We start from the raw sequence: 26,514 nt of genomic DNA on the forward strand, positions 1-26,514 counted from the left end.
AATAACCTAAGATGCCATATGTTGGCTCTTATTCCTTTAAGTCCCTTCTCCAAATTTTGAAAAGCTAGTTGACATCTATCAATTGTATTAATATTTTGCTGGCTATGGTTGTTGCTTGAGACTGTATCCACTCCAAATACTCTAATATCGTCTCGATCAGCACACAACCCCTCCAGAATATTGTCCAAATCCATCCTCAAGAAAGTTGTAAAATACAATATTAGCTGAACCTATTGTCCGAAACTCAATTTTGTGAAGAAATATCCAATCCAAATGAGCATATATAATATAACCCAAGTAAACAAGGAAAAGGTAATGACCAAATAAACATGATGTATAAAGTGTGAGTCTAGAGGCAGGACCAGAAATAACTAGTGGCAAAAAGCCTATAATATACAACTATTAATAAAGATAAATAATAACTATTTCAAAGTGGATCTATTCAGTAAATAATAAACCAAACCAGCACTCCTAGATGTAGCATATACAATACACAGTCAGCTGTCCCCCTTTCACATAAAAATAAGCATGAATGTGTATCAATGGGGCATCCTTTCATGTGAGCATAACATCAGTATACAAAACAGTAGTGGGATGCATTAATCCTTTAAAAGTCCGGATAAATAATGTCAGCACTTAATATCAAAAGCTAACAACAATCATCGAACAGTCACTAAGGATTCTATTCTAATATGCCTGTTGTGTAGTTAAATCAGACGTATTTATAACTACATAAATCACTAGCATACATCATAAATAATCATGACAAAGTTGTCTAGCCCTGTATAAATGCTTACTTGTTGTTCATTAAGGTTGCCTCACAAATGAGCACACAAAAAATGATAATATAATATGTGAAACTGTCAATATTACAACAGGCTATTCTGTTATGTTGACTATAATAGCATAATATTCAATTGACATGAAAGTCCCATTAGTATATTTGATAACCGAAAACATACATAAAAGTAGGATAATATTGTTACCTTCAATAATAAGGGCTTCCCAAAGTCAATGACTTGCTGACAATTATGTTTCCCCCTGAATAATAGAGCCAATACCTCATAATTAACCAAATATATTATAGAAAGCAGTACCCCACCAATCGTATCTGGAACTGCACCTAAATGCTAAATACATGACTTGTTTCATTCACCAATTTTCAAAAGTATGTTTCTATATTTAAATAGAGTGAATCATACAATTACAGTAGAAAACATTGCATACTGTATATACTTAAAACACTTATCAGTAAAATGAAAACATAAGTATGTTATTTGGATACTGATCGCCACTCTGCCTAACTATAATCTATTCAGAGTCCCACAAAACCCCACATATAGTTTAAATGAATCATAATATTGTAATCTAAACCAAAGTTTAGGACAGAATATGAACAATAATCAAAAAAACCTACAAATGTCCATGTAAAAAGTCTGTAAACACCATGAACGTCCAAGATCCTAATGGATAATAAACAAAAATAAATACTAATAGGATGAAGAGCAATAAACGTCTTTCCCCAACAAACACAGGCCTTCGTTAATGTTAACGTTAGGAAGTGCTTCTGAATTCAATGTAACAGTTCCAAATCGCAAATAGGTCCAACCAGTCTCTTAATACATCATAACCATGTTCTCCGCCTTATACATCCATTTGAAGTGGTTACCAGTCAACAATTTTATTCTTCTATAATGGATGACTTAAAAAATACACAGTACCTGAAAATAAAGCAGACAAAGCAGCGTAATCCGCTCACATAAACAAACACAGGCCTTCATTAACATTAGCATTAGGAAGTACTTCTGAATTCCATGTAACAATTCCAAACCGCAAATAAATCCAACCAGTCACTTAATACATCATAGCCATGTTCGCAGCCTTATATATCCATACAAAGTAGTTACCAGCCAAAAATTTGTATTCTTCTATCATGGATGACTTGCAAAATACACAGTACCTGAAAATAAAGCTGCCCACACTCCGTTGTCAAAGCAGACAAAGCAGCGTAATCCACTCACATATGTCCCACAAAGTTCAAAAAGATAAATATCTCCAAATATATCCAAGGTAATGGACAAAAAATAAATAAACCAAAGTGACTGGTGTATGTAAAGTCCCAGGAAAGGAGTCCTCTCCTACCGATAGTTAGGACTGAAGGCCAACAGCGAGAACCAACCGAATAGAACCAAACACCACGCCTCGCCAGTACGGCATGCTCGGCCAAACCAAAACGTAAAAAACACTAGAGGCCAGCATAGACAGTCCAATATTTTATTGGGAGGTTTACACAGATAAGTCACCAAACAGGACATACAAATGTCCAATGATTCTTCAAAAAATCCAAACCGGTTTTGGCAAAATGCCTTCTTCAGTGAAAAGTAAAGAATCAAATAAGAACCAAATCATAAATATTTATTTGTTGTTAGCTTTTGATATTAAGTGTTGACATTATTTATCCGGACTTTTAAAGGATTAATGCATCCCACTACTGTTTTGTATACTGATGTTATGCTCACATGAAAGGATGCCCCATTGATACACATTTATGCTTATTTTTATGTGAAAGGGGACAGCTGACTGTGTATTGTATATGCTACATCTAGGAGTGCTGGTTTGGTTTATTATTTACTGAATAGATCCACTTTGAAATAGTTATTATTTATCTTTCTTAATAGTTGTATATTACAGGCTTTTTTGCCACTAGTTATTTCTGGTCCTGCCTCTAGACTCATACTTTATACATCATGTTTATTTGGTCATTACCTTTTCCTTGTTTACTTGGGTTATATTATATATGCTAATTTGGATTGGACATTTCTTCACAAAATTGAGTTTCGGACAATAGGTTCAGCTAATATTGTATTTTACAACTTTCTTGAGGATGGATTTGGACAATATTCTGGAGGGGTTGTGTGCTGATCGAGACGATATTAGAGTATTTGGAGTGGATACAGTCTCAAGCAACAACCATAGCCAGCAAAATATTAATACAATTGATAGATGTCAACTAGCTTTTCAAAATTTGGAGAAGGGACATAAAGGACTAAGAGCCAACATACGGCATCTTAGGTTATTTAGGGCCTATTTGCATAAAAATATGGCCCGTCGAGGCCTTCGTATCAGGCTTTGACCGATGGTCAGCAGATCTGAACAGAGGTTGACCACTGAATGGAACCAAGCATTACAGGATGGTTCCATGAACTTTGTAAGGATTTTGATTTCTTATTATGAAAGGGCTATAGACATCAGTATATTTGAAGTTAAAAACTTGAGTACTGAATGTAAAAAATTCAGTTCAACAACAAATTACCAAAATTTGGTGACCAAGCTGTCCAAAGAACTTACTACATATGACCAAGTAACCAAGGATAGGAAAATTAAAAAATTTAATCGGGATGTCATGGATTATAGTAGAGGACATCCCTTTGAAACCCAAAGATCAGCGAGATTTCAGAATTCTGGTCCTGGAACCACTAGGGGTAGGACCAGAAAAAGACCGATATCTATTCTGAAACATAATGATAAGCCTTATACCAGCACTTCGGGAGAGGAGTCCTCATATACCGATAGTGAGGGGGTACCTATATCTGACTCACCCATTAAGAAAAAAACTAATGTTAATATCCCTTTAGGAGAGGCAGAAAATATCGAGGGGGTCGTAAACACACCAATCGGAACAGGTTCAGAATCAATGGAGGGACTGATCCAAATTTTGTTGAAACAATAGAAATAAGGAATAATAATGTTTTGAATTTATCTGACACTGTGCTAACTGATGACCAACAGAATCTTCTTAATAAAGGATTGGGATTTGTACCCAGTTTCTTTTGTGATCAATATAAAACTGCATTGGATGTTTTGGACTTTTGTTGTGGTCTTAACTTGAAAATATTTTTTTCAGAACAAAATACAGCTAATACTCAAAGATCTGCTGAATTTAGATTTCAGAAGTCACTTTTTCAACCGCCTATGAATAGACATGTTGCTACATTTCAACAAGCAGTACTCAGAGACTTGCATTTTCCCCATTTTGAATCCCATATTCTACAAGAGAATATTAAGTTGTCTGAGAAGGAAGCCCTCAAGGAACTTAAAGATAACCATAACATTGCTATACTCCCAGCAGATAGGGGAGGAGCAGTTGTTATATTAAATATGGATTATTATATTTAGGAGGGCCTCAGACAACTATCTGATAGTAAATGTTACATGTATATGGGAATTGATCCTACACCAAATTTCAAAATGGAAATTGATGCTTTTCTTAATACAGCAGTGAAGGAGGGTATTATCACTTGGAATACTGCACAACATCTTACAGTAGCAGATCCTTCCAAGCAAATATTATATTTACTTCCAAAAATACATAAATCTATTACTAGACCACCAGGCAGGCCAATAGTGTCAGGTAACGGTTCACTTACTGAACCATTGTCTGTGTTCCTAACTCAACAACTTAAACCACTACTCAAATGGGTCAGAGCTAGAATACAAGACACCACGCAATTTTTACAAATTATACAAGACACACAACTGGAGCATCATTGGCTCATGTGTACACTAGACGTTAAGTCCCTTTACACCAGCATTCCGCATTGGGCAGGCCTGCAGGCATTACAATATTGATTGGAAAGAGCGGACCTGTACCCACCTGGGTTTAACACACTTATTATTTGCATGACCGAACATGTACTTGGCAAAAATGTTTTTTACTTTCGGGGGTGTGCTATTGGCAACTCCAAGGGACGGCCATGGGGGCATCCTTTGCCCCCATCTATGCAGATCTATTTATGGCCTACCTTGAGGAATGCCTGATATACAACCCCTTACATAACATCTATCTGGTTGAAATTGATATCTGGCGGAGATATCTGGACGATTGTTGGATGGTGTGGCGTGCTGACTCTACATGTCTAAATGAATTTGTGGAATATCTCAATAGTAACATCTGGGGGATTGAGTTTACTGTTACATTCAATACTCATAATATTGACTTTTTGGATGTTACTATATATCGGAATCCCGATCATACTTTGAGTACTAAAATTCATCGAAAATATCCACAATACAATACATTACTCCATGCATCTAGTATGCATCCACGCCACACCATCCGGAATATTCCTAAATCTCAATTTCTTAGAATAAAACGTATTAGTTCTTCTGCATCTGAATTTCAAAATGCTAAAAAAGACTTGGAAAATAGATTTTTAGAAAGGGGATATCATCCGTTTGATATCGTTTCAGTCAGTGCATGGTCAGGCAAACAGGATAGGGAGGCACTGCTTCAATATAAGGAGCGCATTCGAACATCACAGGAGTCTACTTTAAGATTTGTAACCACATTTGGAAGGAACCATCAGGTCATCAGAGATATCTTGGATGCAAATTGGAACATTCTATTAGCTAACAACTACCTTCGTAATGTCTTAGGAACTAGATGCCAGTTTTCATACAGAAGGGGCAGAACCCTTGGATCATTATTTTCCCATTACAAACACAAGGAAAGCGGTGGGGCTAAATATAAACAACTTACAAAGACAGGTGATGAATTATTAGGAACCTTCCCTTGTGGTCATTGTATATCATGCAATCAGGTAAACACGCTTAAGCAGTTTACTAGTGCCAATACAAGTAAAGTTTATAATCTTAGGATATTTGGTAACTGCTCAAGCAGTTGGGTTATATATTTAGCCACATGTCAGTGCTCCGCCTTCTATGTGAGAAAAACTGCACGCTCCCTCAGAATCAGAATGGGTAAACACAGGAGTGACATCCGTAATAAAAAAACAACCAATGCCCTATATCAACACACTATTAAACATCCTACAGCCAAGTTTATGTTCACGGTTTTTGACAGAATAACCGGTGACAGGAGCAATCAACAAGGGTGGCAGAATATACTTAGTCATAAGGAGAAATACAGGATTATTCATCTTGGAGCTATGTTTCCACCAGGATTGAATGATCATTTATGACAAGTATATATGAATTTATTCACTCTGTATATGCTCCATAGGTTAACATGGCACTTTTGGAGTTCTATACTGCTTAAATATATTATTCCAATATAACAAGAATAACTCATGATTGAATACCGTAAGATTGGATTTGATTTAATTTTTTATATCTATATACTCTGGGTAGTATATGTTATGTCTAGATAATATATGTTATTAATATATTGTAAGTTTGCTTACTTATATAATTTTTTAGTATGGTTTACCATTTTGCATTAATTCTTTGGATGTGTATTGATATGTATCTTTGTCATGCAGGTGTGTCTGTATTATTCATATGTTACCTGAAGTATTCTGCACCATATAGTAAATTATGTTTTTACATAGGTTTACTATTTTCTATCAAGTCCATTTATCCTTACACTCTGTGTTAATTAAATAATATATATACATTTGCTTATTAGCCATTCTTAACTTTTCAGTGGTATAAAATAATAATATATATAATTCAACCAGTATTTTCATATGTGAAGGGGTTGGATTATACCACTATCTGTCATTGGCTGGTGTATGCTATGAATATTCATGATTTGGTTCTTATTTGATTCTTTACTTTTCACTGAAGAAGGCATTTTGCCGAAACTGGTTTGGATTTTTTGAAGAATCATTGGACATTTGTATGTCCTGTTTGGTGACTTATCTGTGTAAACCTCCCAATAAAATATTGGACTGTCTATGCTGGCCTCTAGTGTTTTTTATAGTATGTAAAGACACCTTATCTTTATGAAAGATTAGGTATGGAGACTTGGAACTAAGGGCCTGGAGTTCAGATACTCATTTAGCTGATGTAATGGCAACTAGGAAAAGGGTCCTCCAGGACAAAAATTTTAGGTCTGATTTGACATAAGGTAAGTGAAACTTTGAAACTTTGTAAGATAGATAAGTCCCAAGGAGTACAGTCCTTGACTGGCGGGGGCCTAAGTAAAAAGCTGCCTTTCAGAAAGGTCTTGCACAATTTAGAAGGAGCCAAAGAAGTGTGATTTTTGCCAGAATGAAAAATGGAAATTGCAGTCAGCTGAACTTTGGTAGTGGAGAAACTAGCCACCTCTTTGAAGAGGGATGCTAAAAAATCTAGAACACAGAGACTGGGGCAGAAAAGGGATCTAAATCTCTCTAGAGTGTCCAAACAGACAATATTTATTTTATTTATTTATTGCATTTGTTAACCGGGAAAGTCCACTGAGCCTAGAATGAACCCATTTTCAGTGGAGGCCCGGGGAGAAAAGCTCCACAATAATTACATACAATTAATACATATAAAATATTAATACACATAAGAATAACAAGCAGTAGAATTACAATCATGGTAAAATAGACTTAATAACAGGCGTACATACTAACACACATTAGTGTAAAATATATCTGCAAGGATCATAGCAGAGAGAAGTTATATTCAGTGTAAGAATAGAGGGCTAAGGAGGGAAAGAAGTAAAGCTAATGAGCCAGAAAGTAGTAGGTAGGCAGAGAGAAGAGAAGGGAAATGATAGTAATAGAAAAATTAAAGGTGAAGCACAGGAAAGATAAGTCAGGTGTTGAAGTTATTTATTTGGGTACAGAAGAATAACCAATGAGAGGAGAGATGTAGTTTGAGAGATTTTTTAAAGATGGCAGGATTATAGATAGCCCTGAGTGCAGGTGAGAGATTGTTCCGTGCCTTGGAGACAGTATAGGAATACAACATTTGGCCAGCTGATAATTTGGGTTTCTCGATAGACAGTAACATTTTGTTTTCTGACCTGAGGTGAAGGTTAGGATGGTACATGGTCAGTATGGAGGAGAGGGAAGGACAGGTATCTGGGTAATAGATGAACTTGTGAGCTGTGGTTAATTGTAGAAGAGAGGTAGTGTGGGAGTTCTGGCCAGTTTAGTTGAAGCAGAAAGGAATAATGACAGGTAGAAAATTTTGCATTAGTAGCAAATTTGGAGACTTTGTTGTAGCAAGAGTCAAGTTTTGGTCTCCAGGAAGACTGAAGATTGGTCAAGATGGGAGCACTGTATAGCAAAGCAGGAAGCAGGATGGAAGAGGCCAGGGCTTTTTTAGCAGATAGGTTAAGAAAATAGTTGCGTCTATATAGGGCACCCAGTTTTTGGTAGGCTTTTGATGTTGCTGTAATTGTGAAGGTTGAAAGTTAAATTTTCATCAATGATGACACCTAGCAATTTGGTACTAGGGACAACTTCAATGACAGTGTTGGTTTGGGAGCGAGTGAAAAATAGAGACTTGTCAACAGGGCTGGATTTAGTGGGGGGAAATATTAAAAGTTTTGTTTTATTGGGATTGAGGACGAGATAGTTCTGGGACATCCAGGTTTCGGTGCAAGAAAAAACTTCTTGGGTGAAATGCTGTAGTGCAGTGGCAGATTTAGAAGAGCAGATGATAGTGGAGTAATCAACATATTGGATAACGGTACTATGGGTAAGAGTGGTATGAAAGGTATTAACAAATATGCTGAATAAGAGGGGACCCAGTATTGAACCTTGGGGAAAACCGGTATTAGTATTTAGGAAAGAGGAAGAGGAGTGTTGCCATATAGTGGATTGCTTCCTATTACTGAGGTAATTAGTAAACTATTGTAGGGTAAGGGGAGATAGGTTTAGGTCAGAGAGTTTAGTAAGCAAAAGGGAATGGGATATAGTGTTGAAAGCCTTTGATAAATTAAGAAGGAGTGCTGAAACTAAGGGGCCAGCATCTCGAGTCCTGTTTAAGGTATCGAAAAAGGAAATGAGGGCGGTGTTGGTGCTATGTCCAGGCCTAAAGCCATGTTGAGTGGAGGAGAAGATTTGGTGCTTTACCAGATGAGAGAGCAACTGAGAATGAATCCATTTCTCTAGTATTTTTGAGATAGGGGAGAAAAATGCGAATAGGATGGAAGTTAGGGATGGCGGAGTTATTGCCACCTTTATGGAGAGGAAGGACAAAAGCCTTTTTTCAGATATCAGGTATGTAAGATTCTTTAATGGACCTATTGAGAAGGAAGCTAATGGGATATACAATGGAGAAAGCTGAGAGTTATAAGTATTCTTCAGGTAAGTTATCTGGTGCACTGGTACAGGGTTTGAGTTTGAGAAAACATTTTTTAGTGGTAGATTTGGCTATGGGTGAAAATGTGAAAGGGGAAGAGGATTAGAAGGGGAATGTGCTAAAGGTGTCCCTGATGGGTCAGTGTTGATGGGTGGGAAGCTGGAAGTAAGTTAGTGATGGTGTCAATGAAGTATGTGTTAAAGAGGGAGGCTAGCTCAGTGGGTGTTTTTATGGGTTTTGGCATGGGTTATTATTAGCTCCTGGGTGGAGAACGGAGTTGATAGCTCCCCAGAATTTTTTGGGATTTAGTCTATGTTGTTCTTGGATAGCTTGGAAATATTCTTTTTTGTTTTTGATAACTAAGAGTTTGGCCTGATTGCAAAGTTGTTTATATTGTGTGAGGTTAGAGAGTGTTTTATTTTTTTGCCAGGCTTTCCAGGCTTTGATCCTAGCAGACATAATTTGCTTTGTGGATTTTGTAAGCCAAGTAGCATGTTTTGCCTTGATCCTCTTTAGGCGGATTGGGGCAAAACTATTTAGTACCTTAAGAAATGTAGAATTAAAATATTCTACAGCTTCACTGAGTGGGAGAAATTTAAGTGGGGTCCAATTAGTGTTATGCAGGACATCTGGGGAGAAATGGGATAGATCTCTTATTGGTGTATGTTTGGTATGGAGATGGGCTTGCGTATTATGAATGCTGGGGAATGATCAATGATGTTATTTGGGAAAGTCCCGGAAGAGGAAATTTTTTCTGGGTCAGAAATCAAGATCCATTCCAAGATTGAGCCTTTGTTTTTACTCTTGTAATGTCAGAGATTAGCTGAGTGTAGATGTGGAGGTTGATATCAGTAGAGGGGTTGTTATTGGAAATATCAAGCCAGTTAATATTAACATCACCTAGGATGATGGTTTCATTGTTTATACTGTTGGTTTTCCAGGCAAGAATATCTTCAAGAATAGGAATAATATTGCCAGGGGGATGTAAATAACTATAATGCATAGGGTTTTGCAATCATTAAGTTTTAAGAAGGTAACAAGTAACTCTGCAGTGGAAAAAAGGGGAATTGGTTTAGAGTAAAGGTGCATGGGTATAATAAGGCGATGCTGCTACCTTTTTTATTTAGTGTATTAGTTCTGAGGCAGGAGTACTTAGCAAGTAGAAATTCAGAATCTGATGTATGGTTTTAGCCAGATTTCAGTAATGGCGGTAAAGTCTGGATTGTGTTGACTTAACCATGCATGTAGTTGGGGAATTTTCTTTTTCTAATGCTTTGGAGATTAATTGTAGTGAAGTTAAGGAATTTTGTGGAACTAGGGGAATTATGAGAGCTAGGAGAAGGGCCAGCGTTAGGATGTATGTCACCAGAGCAGTAGATTATTGAGGACAAGGAGTTTGGTAGGTAGAATCTTCTTTTTTGGGATATGAAAAAAAGAAGTTATGTTCTTACCATAACGTTCCATGTGAGTTGTCCATCTCATCATTCATTCTTACTGATGGGTTTGGAGCCGATCCTCAGGTCGGACTTGGCTGTTTTTTATAAGCTTGAGGTCTTCAGCTAGTTCAAGGCTAATCCCCTATCCCATGATGCACTAGTGCCCAACTCAGATCTTGTTTGCCTCTATAACTATATTCACCTATATATAAACTATATATATATATATATATATATATATATATATATATATATATATATATATACACACACACACACACACACACACACACACACACACATATAAACATACAGATATACCTAAAACTTCATCTAGTAAAGCAATTGAACAGGGTCAACATGAAAGATTTGTCCAAATTGAATAAAAGGTCCAGATCCACCAGAATCCACAGGCTGGGGATGGAGGGAGGGATGTAAAAATGAATGGCAAGATGGACAACTCACATGGAATGTTATGGTAAGAACATAGCTTCTTTATGTGAAGTTGCCCTATCTTGCATTCATTCTTACTGATGGGACAGTATCCCTAGCACCATTAGTCTTGGGTGGCTCACGGGAGTATATCCTTCAGCACAGTGGACGCAAAGGAGGCCCTGTCCCTGGAGGCCATGTCTACTTTGTAATGAATAATAATGGTATGTGGTTTTGCCAAGTTGCTGCTGCATAAATGGTGTCTATAGGCACTCTGGCATGAAAGGCTGAAGAAGTGGCACTTGCTCTAGTTGAATGAACCTTTATTCTACCTGGAAGTTTTTTATTTACTGAATCATAAGTAAAAGAAATACAGTCAGATAACCATCTGGAGAGAGTGGTTCTGGCTACTGCTGTACCTTTCTTAGCATCTGAATAAGAGACAAAAAGTTGGTCAGACTTTCTGAAATCCTTTGCTCTATGTAAATAGAAATGTAACTGTCTATGGACATCAAGTTGGTGTAGCATGTAGTCTGCCTTACTGCCATACTTAGGAAAAAGACTGGTAACGCTATGGTCTGATTTAAGTTGTATTCTGAACGCACTTTAGGTAAGAAAGATGGATTTGTACATAGTGAAACTGTCATTATGAAACAATAAATATGGGGGTTTGGTTGACAATGCTTGTAGTTCTGATACTCTTCTGTCTGAAGTGATGGCCACCAAGAAGATAGTTTTCCAAGTTAAGCATTTTTACATCGCATGATGATGCAGGTTCAAATGGTGGAATGATTATCCTGGATAGAACAAAACTGAGGTTCCATGGTGGTAGTGAAGATTTTATTGGTGGTCTTAAAACACAAGTGCCCCTAAGAAACGCTTTGCACAATCTGTGTGAGATAATATTTGGTCCACTTTCATCTAGATGAAAATTTGAGATTGCTGCTAATTGCTCCCTAATAGTAGCAGCTGCTGCACCTTCTTTAAAAAGACTTGTTAGAAATCAGTTTTATTCTGCAGAACCCAAGTTGTGAATCTTTTCCACTTGCTAAGGTATAACCTTCTTGTTAAAGACTTATGAGAAGATTTTAAAATGTGTCTTGTGGGTGATGAAAGATTTTGTAACCTGGCTATGTTGGGAACTGGAGCAGCCAAGCTGTCAATTTGAGGGATTTGAGAGATGGATGGAGAGCTCCTGATGAATGTATCAGAAGATCCGGTACTGGGTCCAGGATCCAAGGCTCCTCTTGAAGATAAGGTTGTAGGAAGGTGAGTCAAATTTGACGAGACCAGTAAGGGGCTATCAGGATTAAGGTCCTTCCCAATAATGAGGCTTTTTGAATGGTTTTGTGTATTAATGGGAAGGGGGGAAAAGCATATAGGAGACCCAGGGGCCAATTGTGTGTAAGTGCATCCCTCGGGGACTTCCCCTGAGGGGGAATCAAGGCACTGCATTTTGTGTTTGTGGATGTGGTGAAGAGGTTGCAGTAAGGCTGGCCCCATTTATGGAAAATGCTCTCCGCTACTTCTTGTATGAGGGACCACATGTGTGGCTTCAGTATCTGTCTGCTGAGTTTGTCTGCAATCACATTGGAGTCCTCTGGGATTTGCATTGCTACTAGAAAGTGTTGGGAGGACATAGCCCATTGCCATACTCTCAGGGCCTCTCGACATAGCGGATAAGATATGGCTCCTCCTTGTCTGTTTATGTTCCATACCACTGACATATTCTCTGTCTGAATTGAATTGCAATTGTTTCTACAGGTAGACAGCCTTGGAATGCCTGCAACGCTCTCATCTCTAGAACATTGATGTGCAAATGAACCTTGTGTTTTTGCCATGTGCCTTGGGCTGTCTTTCCCAGATAATGCCCCCCCCTATTTGAGAAGCGTCCATGGTCATTATGGTTATGGGAGCTGGGGGAATAAAAGGCTACCCTATCTTCACCTGGTCCGAGTAAAGCCACCAAAGGAGGTCTTTTTCGCAAGCTGACGTCAGGATTATTTTGTGGGACATAGGAAGCATCTGCATTGACCACTGGGCAGAAAGAGGCCATTGAAGGATCCTCATATGTATGTGAGCCAGGGGAATTACTGTGATAGCAGCTGCCATTGTACCTAGTACTTTCAGAACCTGTCTGGCTTGGACTTTTCTTTTTTGAAGAAGAATTAGGACTTGATTTTGAAGGACTTGAATTCTCTCTTCTGGAAGATTTACCATCATTGTTTTTGTGTTTAATTCTGCTCACATAAAAATGGTATGTTGAGATGGCAATAAGGCAGATTTTTTTAATAACTGACAGTAATCCCTAACTGTGCGAATAGTTGTAAGGTTGTGTCTCTTGCTTGGATTAGTAGTTGTTTGGTGGTAGTGGTTAGGAGCCATTCATCTAAGTTTACCCGGAATCTTAGCCACCTCAGATGAGCTGTGATACTGCCACACATTTGGTGAACACTCTGGGGGCTGTAGTGCGGCCAAAGGGTAGAGCTCAAAAATGAAAATGACTGGCTTCCAGCTGAAACCGCAGATGACTCCTGTAGGTCCTGTCCATTTTTATGTGGTAGTATGCATCCTGGAGATCTATCGAGCACATCCAATGGGCTTTCCCTAGAAAGGTAAGTATAACTGCAATGGGACCATCCAGAACTTTGTGTTTTTACTGACTTGTTCAGTCTGCTGAGATCTAGAATAGGTCTCCAGTCCCCTGTTTTTTTTTGCAACTAAAAAGAACCTTGAGTAAGTGCTGGATCCTATTTGGTTTGTGGGGTCTAACTGGATGGCTCTTTTTTCTAGCAACTTTTGAATTTCTATGGTTTCTTGATCCCTTTTGATTGGGTGGAACATCCAGGATCCTTTTGTTTGGAGGAGGAGGAGGTGGTGTTGAAAAAGGTATTGAATAACCTCTGGATATGATTCTTTGCACCCAACTATCTTTTGTAATTTTTAGCCAGGTGACTGGATGCAAAGAAAAGCGTCCCCAGACTGCCTCCAGAGTGGGACATGTGGGGCTCCTTTCAGGAGCGCTCAAAGGGCTTACCTGAAAAAGATTCCTGGTCACCCTGGTTTTGCGGACTCCCTCTGCCACGTGGGCGGCGTCTTCTGTTATTTCCTACTCCTCCTCTGCCCCTGAAGAAGGGTACACTACGTGTTTCAGGAAATACTCTGGGATTTACGGAACCACATCTTTCCTCCCATTTGACCTTTGGGATAGGGTCTGGAAGGGGTGGAAAAACATACTCTCATGGCAGAGAAAGTCTTTTCTTCCTGCTCACACCTGGTGAGGGTTTCTTTTACTTCAGGTTTGAAAAGGGTTGAACCATCAAAGGGGGTGTTTATGAAGGGCAAAATTACAGAGGCGCATCCAGAAGTGTCTTCTAAGGGAAATTCCTGAACCTGATGACCTACTTGCTCCACTGGCTGCATAAGAGATAAGCCTCATGGATGAGTTCACTAGAGAGTTAAGGGTGGAGAGCAGGGATGATAGTTTCTCTGATATCCCCTCAGCTATTGAACCCTGGAGGGAATTTCTTAGCTCTTTTATGAGATCTCTCTGTAATCTAGTAAAGTGGGTTAAGTAATTCAGGGACCTGAGAGTAAAAGCTGCTGATGAAAAGGTGTGCTTTCCATATCTGTCCATCTTATGTGAATCTTTATTCGGAGGATAGTGGCTGCCACCACCACCATCATAGCATCTACACAAACACCTTTGGTTAGGAAAAACTTTGTCTTCTGGGCTAGTTATGAACTTATTAGGCCTCCTAGGGACAGGCTCCACTGTGTCTGGAGACTCCCACGTCTTTTGACAAACTAATTCCAGAAGCTCGTCGAAAGGCGGAGATACCCAAGAGGTGGAGGGTTGATACCCAAAGGCTTTCAGGTATATGGACTACTCTTCAGTAGGGTTGATGGACTTCCAGCCGCCTCTCTGCCTTAGGATCTCAAGAATGTCTGCAAAGGAGACATCCTCAGAGGGTGACCATGGGGACCCTTCTGATTCATCAAGGTCCATGTCCAATGTGATTGACTCCTGTGGGTAGTCCAAATACTTCCTCTTGCAAGTTTTCTTCTGAGAAGCCTCTTCAGAAGGGTATTCTGGACAGGTCTCAGAAGATAAATGACCACTCACTGGGGTTTCCTGAAACTCTGGGTCTCTACGCTTCTGTGGAGTTGGTTTGGCTGAGACGGACACCTGCACTCTAAGGGATGGAATGGATGCGGCAGATGATGAGGCTGTCTCTGAGGACAGAGCTCTCCTCATAGCTTCAAAGGCTCCACTCCCCTGGGCCGAAGAACCCCTAGCTCTGAGGAACCAAGGGGCATCCCCGGCACCACAGGAGTAGGCTCTGAAGCAGAGGTAGGAGCCGAACTCATCTGAGCCAAGGCGCCAAGAGGAAGAGTCACATCTGACAAAATATCGGCTCCACTCAACCCATACCCCGGACCCGACCAGCAAGTGTCAGCTCCTAGACTCCACGGACGGCACCAAGATAGTCGGAGCAGTCGGAACCGAAAATCCTAGAGTAGATCTCGGTTCCAACAAACCCATCACCATCGGCTCCACGCATTCCTGCTCCAAAACCACTGGTTGGGTTGGAGGGGGAATGGAGGTAGAAGGGGAAGGTCCAGTCAGTTCCAAAGTCCTGAGGGTCGATTCCGATAATAATTTGGCTAGCGCTGGAGTCCTTAGCAGTCTCTGCACAACTCAATCCACATCAAATTCAGAAAGAATTTGTGAAGATCTGGACAAAGGGACTGGTGATGCAGACATTTTATGTAATGGCGATCTTAAAGTTGGAGATACCGGCTCCAATGTTGGGGGCTCCTTACTTGTACAACCATCATGGTGGAAGTGGAGCCGAGGTTGAAGTTTTTTCAGTGTGGACTTGTTTCAGTACAGTTGGAGACAATCTGGGTGCCTTTTTAGATGGCTCCGACTCTGGTGATGTTGAAGATCTTTTTGATGACTTTTCAGAAGTAGGTGACTTACTTTTTTTGAGTCTCTTGACCTTGTTCAAGGCTTTCAGTAAATGACAACTTTAGGAGCCCTTTTAAAATCAGTTTGTTTTATTTTTTATGGAGGACTCTTGAGCTAAATGAATGACATATAGCACAAGAGTCCTGCAAATAAATCATACCCAAGCAATATACGCATTCCGTGAGACCATCAGTTAGTGACTTTTTTTGCCTACACTTAGGGAACTTCTTAAAACTGGACGGTTTTGTTTCCTTCAACAGTTTAGACATTTTTCAAAACAAGTTTGTCTCAAGTTAGCGAGAAGAGATAAGAATTTACTTGGACCTCTCTAACTTAAACAAGGTTTTAGTAAGAACTTATATATCTAACTATACCTACAAATATAAAGACTAATACTGAAGGGAAACACACACGCACACACACACAAAAAATCCCTTTGGATGAAAACAGAAAAAATTCCTCTAATTTAAATGGACTACTGCTGCAAATATCAAACTAGTAAAGGCAATATATAACCAGTCATAAAAGCTAACTATTTATATAAACTATACTATACTATACTGTAATAATAGAATTATCTAATATATTGAAAAAGTCTCTTTAGTGGCAAAAGGCTCGTGATCTATAATGCTAATAATAAAATATCAATTCTGATTACAGAATAAAAGATAGGGTAAGAAAAGGCCCAACAAACCAATGGCCTAACGGATATAATTAAAGGTTATCTTTTCATAAAAAGATCAGCAAAAGGTACACTACAAAGAGGATAAGGACCTCTAAATTATTTTTTTAAAGTAACTATTTAAATGGATATCTATAAATTGTTTAGAAAATGTTTGTACTTAGCCTGAGCTAGCATAGAAAACTCTCAATCTGTTTCCACGGCAAATGAGATCTGAGTTGGGCACGAGTGCATCATGGGATAGGGGATTAGCCTCGAGCTAGCTGAAGACCTTGAGCTTGTAAAAAATGACCAAATTGGAGCCAAGGATAGGATCCAAACCCATCAGTAAGAATGGATGCGGGATAGGACTTCACATTTTTTGGTTATGATTGTAAGGAAGGCTGTGGTGTGAGGAGAGGATGATGAGTTTCTTTTGTAAAATCAGGTCAGTCTTATAAGGACTAGAACAGATTGTAGAGTAACTGGGAATGGTTTGAATGTGAGATGATGTGAAAGGGGATGGAGTAGGAGGTAGGTAGATTGTGTGAAATGAAAGCCTTAGTAGGAGCAAGAAGTAGATAGTAACTGTGAAAAGAAAGATGTTGAACATAAGAGACATATCTAAGTAATGTGGGATGAGAGAAGGATTAGGATGAAAAAGAAAAAAAAGGAACTCATGTGAGAGAGGATGGGGAAGCACAGATGGATATAGTGAGTATAAAGGGAATGTAGGAAGTGTAAAGATGAGACTAGGATTACTGGGTTGAGGAAGAAGGTTGTTCTAAGGAGAGGGGGGTGAACTAAAAGTAAAGGGTGCAAAGGGAGGATGTGATTAGATTGGGTCTAAGAAGAGGGGATGGTTATGATGTAATGAGGCAATGAAGATGACTATAGGTATTTTTATTGGTGAGACATGTGGGAGAAGTTTGGAGGAAGAGGTATATGATTGGAGGATGGGTGTGTAGGTAGAGTGAGCTTAGGTATAAATGTAATTGAAGAGGGGTGGGAATGGGGGTAGGGCAGGGGAGCAGAGTGAGCCCAAGCTTAGCGAGGGCGAACGGGAGCAAGTTCGCCTGGGTGAAATAGGTGGGAGTGCTAGAAACAGTCAGCCAGGAACAGTACTGGAAAAACTGGTTAGCAGGTAAGTTAAGAGTGGGTTGGTGGGAAAAAAACAAGTTTTAAAGGAAAGAAGTGAATGTACTAGGAGAACTACACTCCCATATTGCTAAAGGCTTTTAAACTTAATAATAAACAGGACAAGGAATGAGAAGTGTAGTAATGCAGAACATAATACCTATACTTATATTTCTACTGCCATCTAGTGGAGTATATGGGGAATAGCACATTAAATGAACTAAAGGAGCTTAACATGAAAGGGGTGTGGATATGTCTTCAGGGTAGGTCCACAAGTGTGCAAGTCACAATTAAAACCAAAAAACTACACTATAATAACAGCTTCAAGCTGTAGGCAGACACCTATACTGTGCGACTCCAGGGAGGCTATTCTTGAAAGTCTGGTCAGAGAATATTGGCTATTTTAGTGGATCAAAGCAGCCCAAGCAGAGATTCAGGATGTGCTTCAGTTGACAGGGCACCCCGTGATTTGACAGAGTTCGTCCAAGTGTCAAGCACACTATGAGGAGATCCGAGGGACATGTCCTGGGTATGTGTAAATGGAAGGCTTTTGAGAGGACAAAAGGATATTTCAGCCCAGGGAGGAAAGCTTAGGCTGTCTGACTATCACTGGAACTGGAGAAACCATCCTGTCAATTTGAGGCCTGTAATGTCAGGAAGTGCAAACCCCACTGTATGAGACAGAAGGTCTGGAATGGTTTCTAGTATCCAGGACAGATACAAACGATGAGGCCACAGAAACGGAAACTAGATTTGATGAGGCTAAAAGGGTGCAATGAGGATTAATGTGCTCTTTAACCAGTAGCCTTTCTGCAGAAACTTGGGGAGAAGATGTAATGGGGATAAGCATATAGGAGACTGGAGGGTCAATTGTGAACTAGAGCATCTCTCTGTCACTCCCCCAGAGGAGGGATCAGAGTGAAGGACCTGCTGCACTTGTTAAGGGGGGAAGTAAAGAGATTGTAACACTGCTGGCCCCATCGATGAAAAATTCCTTTTGCCACTTTGACATTGTGACATCACTCACGAGGCATCAGAATGAACCTGCTTAGTTTATATGTAAGCACAATGGATTTTCGAGGTAAGTGTGATGCAATGAGACAGCGAATAGAAGAGATCACCCACTGCCACACTCTCATTGCCTTGCAACAAAGAGGATAAGACCTGGCTCCCCCCTGTTTGTTGATGTACCAGACCACAGACATATTGTCTGATTGGATCACAATTGTCTCAGAGAGAAGAGCATCTTGAAAGGCCTGCACTGTTACAGCGCTCATCTCCAGGACACTGATATGTGAATTGGCCTCTTGAGAAGACTGCATACTTTGGGCTGTCCTTCCTAAGAAATGCCTGCACTCCCACCCCAAATGGGAGGGGTCTGTGGTCTCTGTGGCTACTGGGAGAGGTAAAACAAAAGGACAGCCCTGAGAAATTTCATTTCAACGGATCCACCAAAAAAGGTGTTCCTTACAAATTTGTGTAACCTTTACTGGAGTGCATAAGGGCTGTTGAAGAATAGACTACTGAACTGAAAGGGTCCAGTGTAGAATCTGCATATGATATCTGGCCAATGGGACTAAGTTATCGCTGCTGCCATGGATCCTAAGGCTTACAAGACTAGTCATGATGGAGGAGAGGAATGCAAAATCACTTTCTTTATCTGGGATCTGAGGGACTGTACTCTTATTGGGGGGAAGAGATGCTATCTGATTGACAGTGTCTAAATGAGCATCTATGAACTCCAGGTTCTATGTTGTAGTGAGAAGTGACTTGATATAGTTGACTGTGATGCCCAGATGGTATCACAACAGTCCCTTGTTTGTATAAGCAGATGCCTGGTGGCAGCAGTCAGGAGCCAGATTAGGTATGGGAACACCCAGAATCCTAGCAGTTTTAGGTGAGCTTCTACCACCACCACATTTATTTGGTAAACACCCTGGAGCCTGCAGAGAGACCAAGGGGCAGTGCTTTGAACTGGTAATTACTGTGTCCCAGCCAGAAGCAGTGATATCTTCTGGAGCATCTGCTCATTTTGATGTGATAGTACACATTTGCTGAGATCCAGAATGTGTTTCAAGTCTCCTGTCTTTTGGCACTAAAAAGAATCTTGTATAAATTCTGGATTCTAGCTTGTCTAGGGGGACTTCCTGGATGACTCCTTTTTTCCTACCATCTTTCGTACTTCCAGAGCTGCTGCCTCCTTCTGATTGGGTGGAGCATTGGGAATCTTCCTCATTTTTATGGGAGGAATTTAGGAAATTGTATGAAATAACCTCTGGATATGATCCTCTGCACCCACAAATCTGTGTTGATGGATGCTCAGTCTTCTAGATGCAGGGACAAGCTGCCTCCTGATTGCATCCAGAAAAAAGTAGCCGGGCAACTTTTTAGGACTGCTGATAGGGTTTGTCAGAGAAGGAATCCCTGAAGCACTGGTTTTGTAGAACACCCCTGCTGCGAGGATAGCCATTAGAGTTACCCCTTCTGGCTCTGGGAGAACCATCTTTTCGCATGTCTTGGAAAATACCTTGGGACTTATGAAACCACATTTTCCTACCTCCTCACTGATTTCATGAAAAGGATCTCTGAAGAGTAGAGGAATGGCTCCCAGTGGTAGACAAGGTCTTTCCTTCCTGTTCACTTCTGGACAGCATTTCCTTCACCTTTGAGATGAACCAAGAAGATCCATCAATCACACAGGAGCATCCAGCCGTGTCTTCTGATGGTTAAGCCTGAATCTGTCACCTTTACATTACACTCTGCAGCATGGGAAATCAACCTCTTAGAAACTTTAGATATAGAATGAAGGGTAGCCAGCTGTGAAGAAACCTTATTCAGGTTGTCCATAGACAAGGACCCAGAAAGAGATTTGGAAAGCTCCTTTGTCAAATCTCTTTGCAACCAGGTAAAGTATACCAAATAATTCAAGGACCACAGGGTAAAGGTCACTGAGTCATAGACAGCTTTCCACATCTGTCCAAGGCCTTGGACTCCCTGTTAGGGTGTGGACAAAGTGCTCTGCTTTGCAAGCTCTTTCTTGTTTGCTGCTGCTACAGCCATGGCAACTACAGGGACTCCCTTGTTCCAATGTGCTGTATACTTCGGGGGGGGCTAAATATTTATCTGTTCACTTGGGAATAGGCTCCACAGGATCTGGTTCCTTTCATGTGTGGCGTGAGACAACATGTATTAGCTCATCAGCCAGAGGGGTCACTGAAGATGTAGCTGGGCTAGACCCAAAGGCCTCCAGAAACACTCAATCCTCCTAGAAAGGTGAGTCAGAAGACCATCCACATTTTTGCTTTAAAAATTCCACTAGCTCTCCAAAGGTGACATTCTCAGGTGGAGATCTGGGGTACCCTTACCCCTAATTGAAATCACTGTTCTCAGTGAGAAATTCCTGAGGGGAATCCAAGTGTCTTCTTTTACATGTCCTCTTCCTAGGGACCTCATTAGTGAGATGGTCTGGTGCGGTATTGGAAGTGACAGGGAAGTCCTTAAAGACTGACTGGTAGCTTATTCTGGTAGACTTTCCCAGTATGATAGAGGTAAAAGGCTCAGAATTCAAACCCAACGATGAAAGAGAAACATGATCTGAGGGGGGGCATGTATGTCCTTTCTCTAGGCAGAGAGAAAGTCCTCTCCACTACCTCAAAGGCAGGGGATCTAGGAGAAACACAGGCAGGCAGCACTGGAGCCGAAGACCCCTGTGCAAATGACCATGACCTCCCCCAGATCCCCACCTTGATGAGGGAGTTGGACCTGAGCTGTCCAGTGCTGAAGCAGCTAGGGATAAGGACAGTTCTGACAATTTCAGAGTTGCCTCCAACACCTTAGAACCAGTGTCAACACTTAGGTTGCAAGAGTCTTCCTGCTCCAAAAGCATCAGAACCAAGCAACTCAGGAACATGGTTGGAGTCGAAGAACAACCTATATTCAGATCTAAAGAGGACACCCTCAACCATCTCAGATCTGAGGGCTTGAAAACCATGAGACAGCTCAGAGAAGGAGATATGGTTATTAGGTTGGGGGGGGGGGTCAGGCTCACAGGTCCAATGGGAGATGGAGATGGGATTACCCCATCTGGATTTGAGCTCTGAGGAACTTCCTCATCATCCTATCCGCCTTGGCTTCAGACAAGCTCCTGGAGGACCTAAGAGAGGAGCTGGTAGACGGTAGCCTTTAATGTTTCCTCTGAGTTTGCTGAAGAAAAGATGAGTGGAGCTGAGGAGATATTAGCTCAAGTGAAACCTTGGCGATCGTATCTGAGATGACCTAGGCTTCGATGAAGTAGGATCTGAAGGTGTTGGAATTAACTTTTTTGAGATTTTTGCAGGAAGCTCAGAGGACAGAGTCGATGTGGTAGAACAGTCCAGGGACCTCTTCTTAGGGTCTTTATCCTTTGGGGCTGATGCAGGCTTTCCCTTTTCAAACCTCTTGGGGGGGGGGGGTTGTGCCACAGTAGCTAGAGAAGAAGAGGAAGAAGGCTTTTCAGAACTAACTCATTTTTCTAGTCACTAAGAGCTCTGGAATTAAAGCTAATAGAAATGGAACAATCTTTTTCTAAACGGGTAGTGTCCAAATAGTAGACAGATTCCTTGTGGGCATCAGAATTAGGGATCTTATGCCCACAGGAAGTGCATCTTTTAAAACCAGTGAGGTTATCAGAGATGGTAAACAAATAAAAAAAGGATTAAGCTGTAGCAACAGATTTTTTTTATATAGTACAGTACAGAAAATGTCTCAACAATGTTACCTAGAAATAGCCTCTAAAAAAGCAGGAAAGAAAAGATTACAAAAAAAGTGAAAGGTACCAATAATGGTACTTAGTTGAGTACCCAGCAATAAAAGAGTGGAAAAAGAATAGCCTGACAGTTAGAACTCAAAACTAACTGAAGTAAGGGAGAGAGAGTGACAGAGAAATATATATATATGTGTGTGTGTGTGTGTGTGTGTGTGTGTGTGTGTGTGTGTGTGTGTATGTATACATATATATATATATATATATATATATATATATATATATATATATATATATGGATACCTATCTCTTCCCCGAAGTTTCAAAACTCGAAGACCATATGGCTGAGATTATAACTCCAAAATTTTGAAACTCCGAAGCAAAAATAAAAAACAAGAACATAAAACAAAACAACTTACCTGTACATTTTTGCAGGGGGCAAGCCCTCCTGCACTCCCCCCAACCCCATGCTACTTAAATATACCAACTCTGAGATCACACTACAGTGAGGAAAACAGCAAATCCCAGCAATACCATTACAAAGTGTTCGGAGTTCCAAACTTTGGAGATATGGTCTCAGCCATATAGTCTTCGGAGTTTTGAAAGTTCAGGGAAGTGATAGGGATCCAGTGCTGTCTTAAAATTTCCTTAGTGATGTGAACATCCTCCAAGAGGGCCTTACCCAGACTAATGACTGGTGCCAGAAGCATGGCTTCAAACTAAATGCCAAGAAATGCATTATTATCCCCTTTGGAGAAAATGTCATCCTCATTAATTATCACATTAATAACAGCGTACTAAGTGTGCAATCCGTCGTGAGGGACTTGGGCACCCAGGTTGATAGCAACCTGACTTTTGACCACCATGTTGCCTCCATTGTACGGAAGACTTTCTACATGGCCCACCTCATAAATAAGGGTATTTCATCCAGGAACAAGGAGATCATAATATCCCTGTTCTCCTCCCTTATCAGACCCATTATCGAGTACAATGCCCCCTTTGGCATGTACCTTGCCAAGCACATGCTGCAGTTGGAAAGACCACAGAAGTTCCTGACCAGGAAAATCCAGGGTCTCAAACTCCTATCCTATACAGATAAGCTAAAAGCCCTGTCCCTCTACTCAGCCTCATACAGACTGCTCAGAGGTGACCTGTGTCTGGCACACAAGGCCATTTGAGACCCAGCCTTGATGGAGTTGCTGCATATCCGTAAGACAAACTCCATTCGGGTGACCTGCATGCAAGGCCTTAACCTGGTTTGTGACATTAATAGAACTTGCTGGCGGGACAGACTTGTGTCCCAAAGACTCCCCCATCTGTGGAATAGACTCCCTCTCCATGTCAAGCAGAGTACCTCTCTAGCCCTATTTAAGAGGAACCTGGACGACTGAATGGGAAACAGAAAATATACCCCTGGGGATCCCACCTGTGTCCCTGCTGGACAGGGGAAACAGGTGCTGACTTTGAGGGAACATGGGTGAAATTCTTGGCTAGGCTTATAAGGGCCTCTGGGCCAATAGCCTAGTATCATCCTATGAACCTATGTATGAAGCAGTAATTCAAACACAGACTGATCTAGAAGTTCGTATATTCTAATAGTAGGGTATGGGGACCAAGGGCAGAAAAGTCCCATAAAGAAATGCTTGAAATGTGTAAATGTAAGTTTTGCAGTTTGTTGCTTTTCTGTTTAAATTGCAATTTATTTTGAAGTGTCAGGACTCTCACTAATGGGTCTCTCTCGAAGTGTAAATAAAAAACTGTTGAAAAGTCAGGTTGAAAATGGGTTCACAAAGAGAAAAAATATGTAAACTTAACAGGGCAAGCAATGGTAGAATAATCAACATAGTTACTGCTATAAAAATTATATAAAACAACAAATTGATACATAACCATACCAAAGTACACATGAAACAGTGTTTAAGTAAAACTGGGCCACCAGTGTTAAAGACAGAAACGGAGCAATGTTGGCATACGTAAGATATTCATCTTAGTAGCCTTTATTTTTGAAATAGTCTGGTATATTAGGCAGTCTGTGGTTTGATCCATACAATGTTATCTTGTGTCCTCTGTGTCCTTATGCTTATCACTTAAATGCCACTATGGTCCTAGGTCATATGTTGAGGTAGAATAAGTGCTAAAAGCACTTTACACAGTAACCAGAGAAAACAATTAAGGAAATGTTATTACTAGACAAAAGATTAAAGGCGAAGATATTTGCGCACAGATGAAAGGGAGTCGTATTGAATTAGTCTTAATGAAAAGCATCCCAAAGCTAACTGGTAGCTATACGAATGAGACAGCCACCCACACTTCATTCAGCATTAAAGTGGTACAGTTTAATTACAGCAACAATGCTATGATGCACAATTATGTGTGTGCCTGTCAAAGATACATTTATAATTTACAGTGAGAGTGAGTACAAAAGGCCAAGTGACTCATGATGTCAATACGTACAATAAATATTTTAAAAATCAAGGGCACAGTGTCTGCAAAGTAATTTATGATTTCACCCTATGAATCAGAGAAAAAAAAAACACCCTAGTCAATGTACACTATACTGACAACCAGCCATATACTGATGAATCTCTTTACAATTGTTTAATGATACTAAGGTGAATGAAAAGTTAGAAAATAAAATAAATCCTAACATGTTTAATTAATCAGCTAATAAGTTGCCATCATAATGCTGAAAAAGATCTTCAATGATAGATTTGTTTGCATAGCCATGCCTAATTTAGAAATGCTTAGAAATATACTGCTGACACTGTACATTACCTTTACGTAGGTTTCAAAGTCTTCCCTTTGCTTTAGGTTTTCAAGGTAGAAAAGTGCAGCAGAATACTGAAGACAATATTTTTGGTGACTGTGGCACACAATTTCCCTGAAGTGCTATGAAACAGAAATCAAAGAAACCCTTGTTATACAGTGTTTAAACTGATGCATTCCTGGATTGTACTTTCCATTACACAAATTATACCTTTGCATCATTAAACAGACCTACAAAAAGACAAGATGCAAACTATATGATTAAAGTACAAGCTCAGTTAAAGAGAGAATACGTCAGCTGGAATTGTAAAGGAATGAATGCTTTCTGCACTGGTATTAAAGGGTCAGTGTTTTTACCTTGTACTCTGTCTCAAAGTTATCATTTACTGAACAAGTTTCAAATTCTTCCTTTATCAAGTAAATGAACACATCTGGAGATATAATTTAACAAGAAGTTAGTAAACTATGTCGAAATTATGTGGTAATGTATTACCACGGTAATGCACTATCCTCTAGTTCTACTTACATTAAACAGGTCATCTTTATACACTGCAGCATATCTACTTCAAGGATGTCAGTATGATGACCAGTGCACTGAATTCTGCTATCATGTAAAGGAATCATAATTAAAAGTCTGGGTTCCCATGGGTCAAAGCCACCACATTTATATGCAGGGGGCTGTTGTCCCTGCACCATCTTAACTCATATAATAAACTCCAAGGTCACTGTGCATCCGGGCAGAGCTGGATCATGATCAATTGAGGCCCGTAGGCTGGGTAATGGATGAGTCCTCTCCACAGCCATTCCAGTGCCCATTGCTTGTCTGTCTGTCTGTCTCTCTCTCCCCCATTTACCATAAACACTGTTCAAATCTGTCAGCGTGCATACTATTTTCTTCTTTACTTTTGAAGTGAAAGCAGAGATGTGGATTTCATTTAAAACTTTTAATTTATTTATACTTTGTTAACCAGGTAAGCCCCACAAGGTTAGTAGCCTCTTTTTCAAGGGAGACCCTTGGTGGAATTTGTACTGGGGAAATTTGAGAAGGCATCAGAAAACTAACCCTACTCTTTTCAATAGCTCATGTGGATACAAAAGATCTCATTGCACCTACCATCAAAGAAGGCACATGATTTAACAATTCATATGAAAAACAGTGCACTCAGAGGAGTGCAGCACCTCCCCTTATACTGCACTGCAATGCCAGCAATCCATCTACACAGTTTGGAAATAGAACCCATAGCCTTCTGTACCCAAAGCAAGTTTGCTACCTATTGCACTAACACTACTTTCCAATTTTGTAGCAGAAACACTAATGACC

At 40.1% G+C, this 26,514-nt stretch overlaps 1 protein-coding gene across 1 annotated transcript in view; it reads right to left on the bottom strand.

Moving 5' to 3' along the window:
• Positions 1-26,514, bottom strand: part of PLEKHG7 (pleckstrin homology and RhoGEF domain containing G7) — a 1,339,509-nt gene that overhangs the window by 329,461 nt on the left and 983,534 nt on the right. Inside the window, exon 10 of the mRNA XM_044087653.1 lies at positions 25,203-25,316. Within this exon, the coding sequence (XP_043943588.1) occupies positions 25,203-25,316 (114 nt within the window). The remainder of the gene's footprint in view (positions 1-25,202; positions 25,317-26,514) is intronic.

This window comes from Protopterus annectens, chromosome 11.part0, assembly GCF_019279795.1.
Source record: "Protopterus annectens isolate FY-2018-M chromosome 11.part0, PAN1.0, whole genome shotgun sequence".
Taxonomy (NCBI): Eukaryota; Metazoa; Chordata; order Ceratodontiformes; family Protopteridae; genus Protopterus; species Protopterus annectens.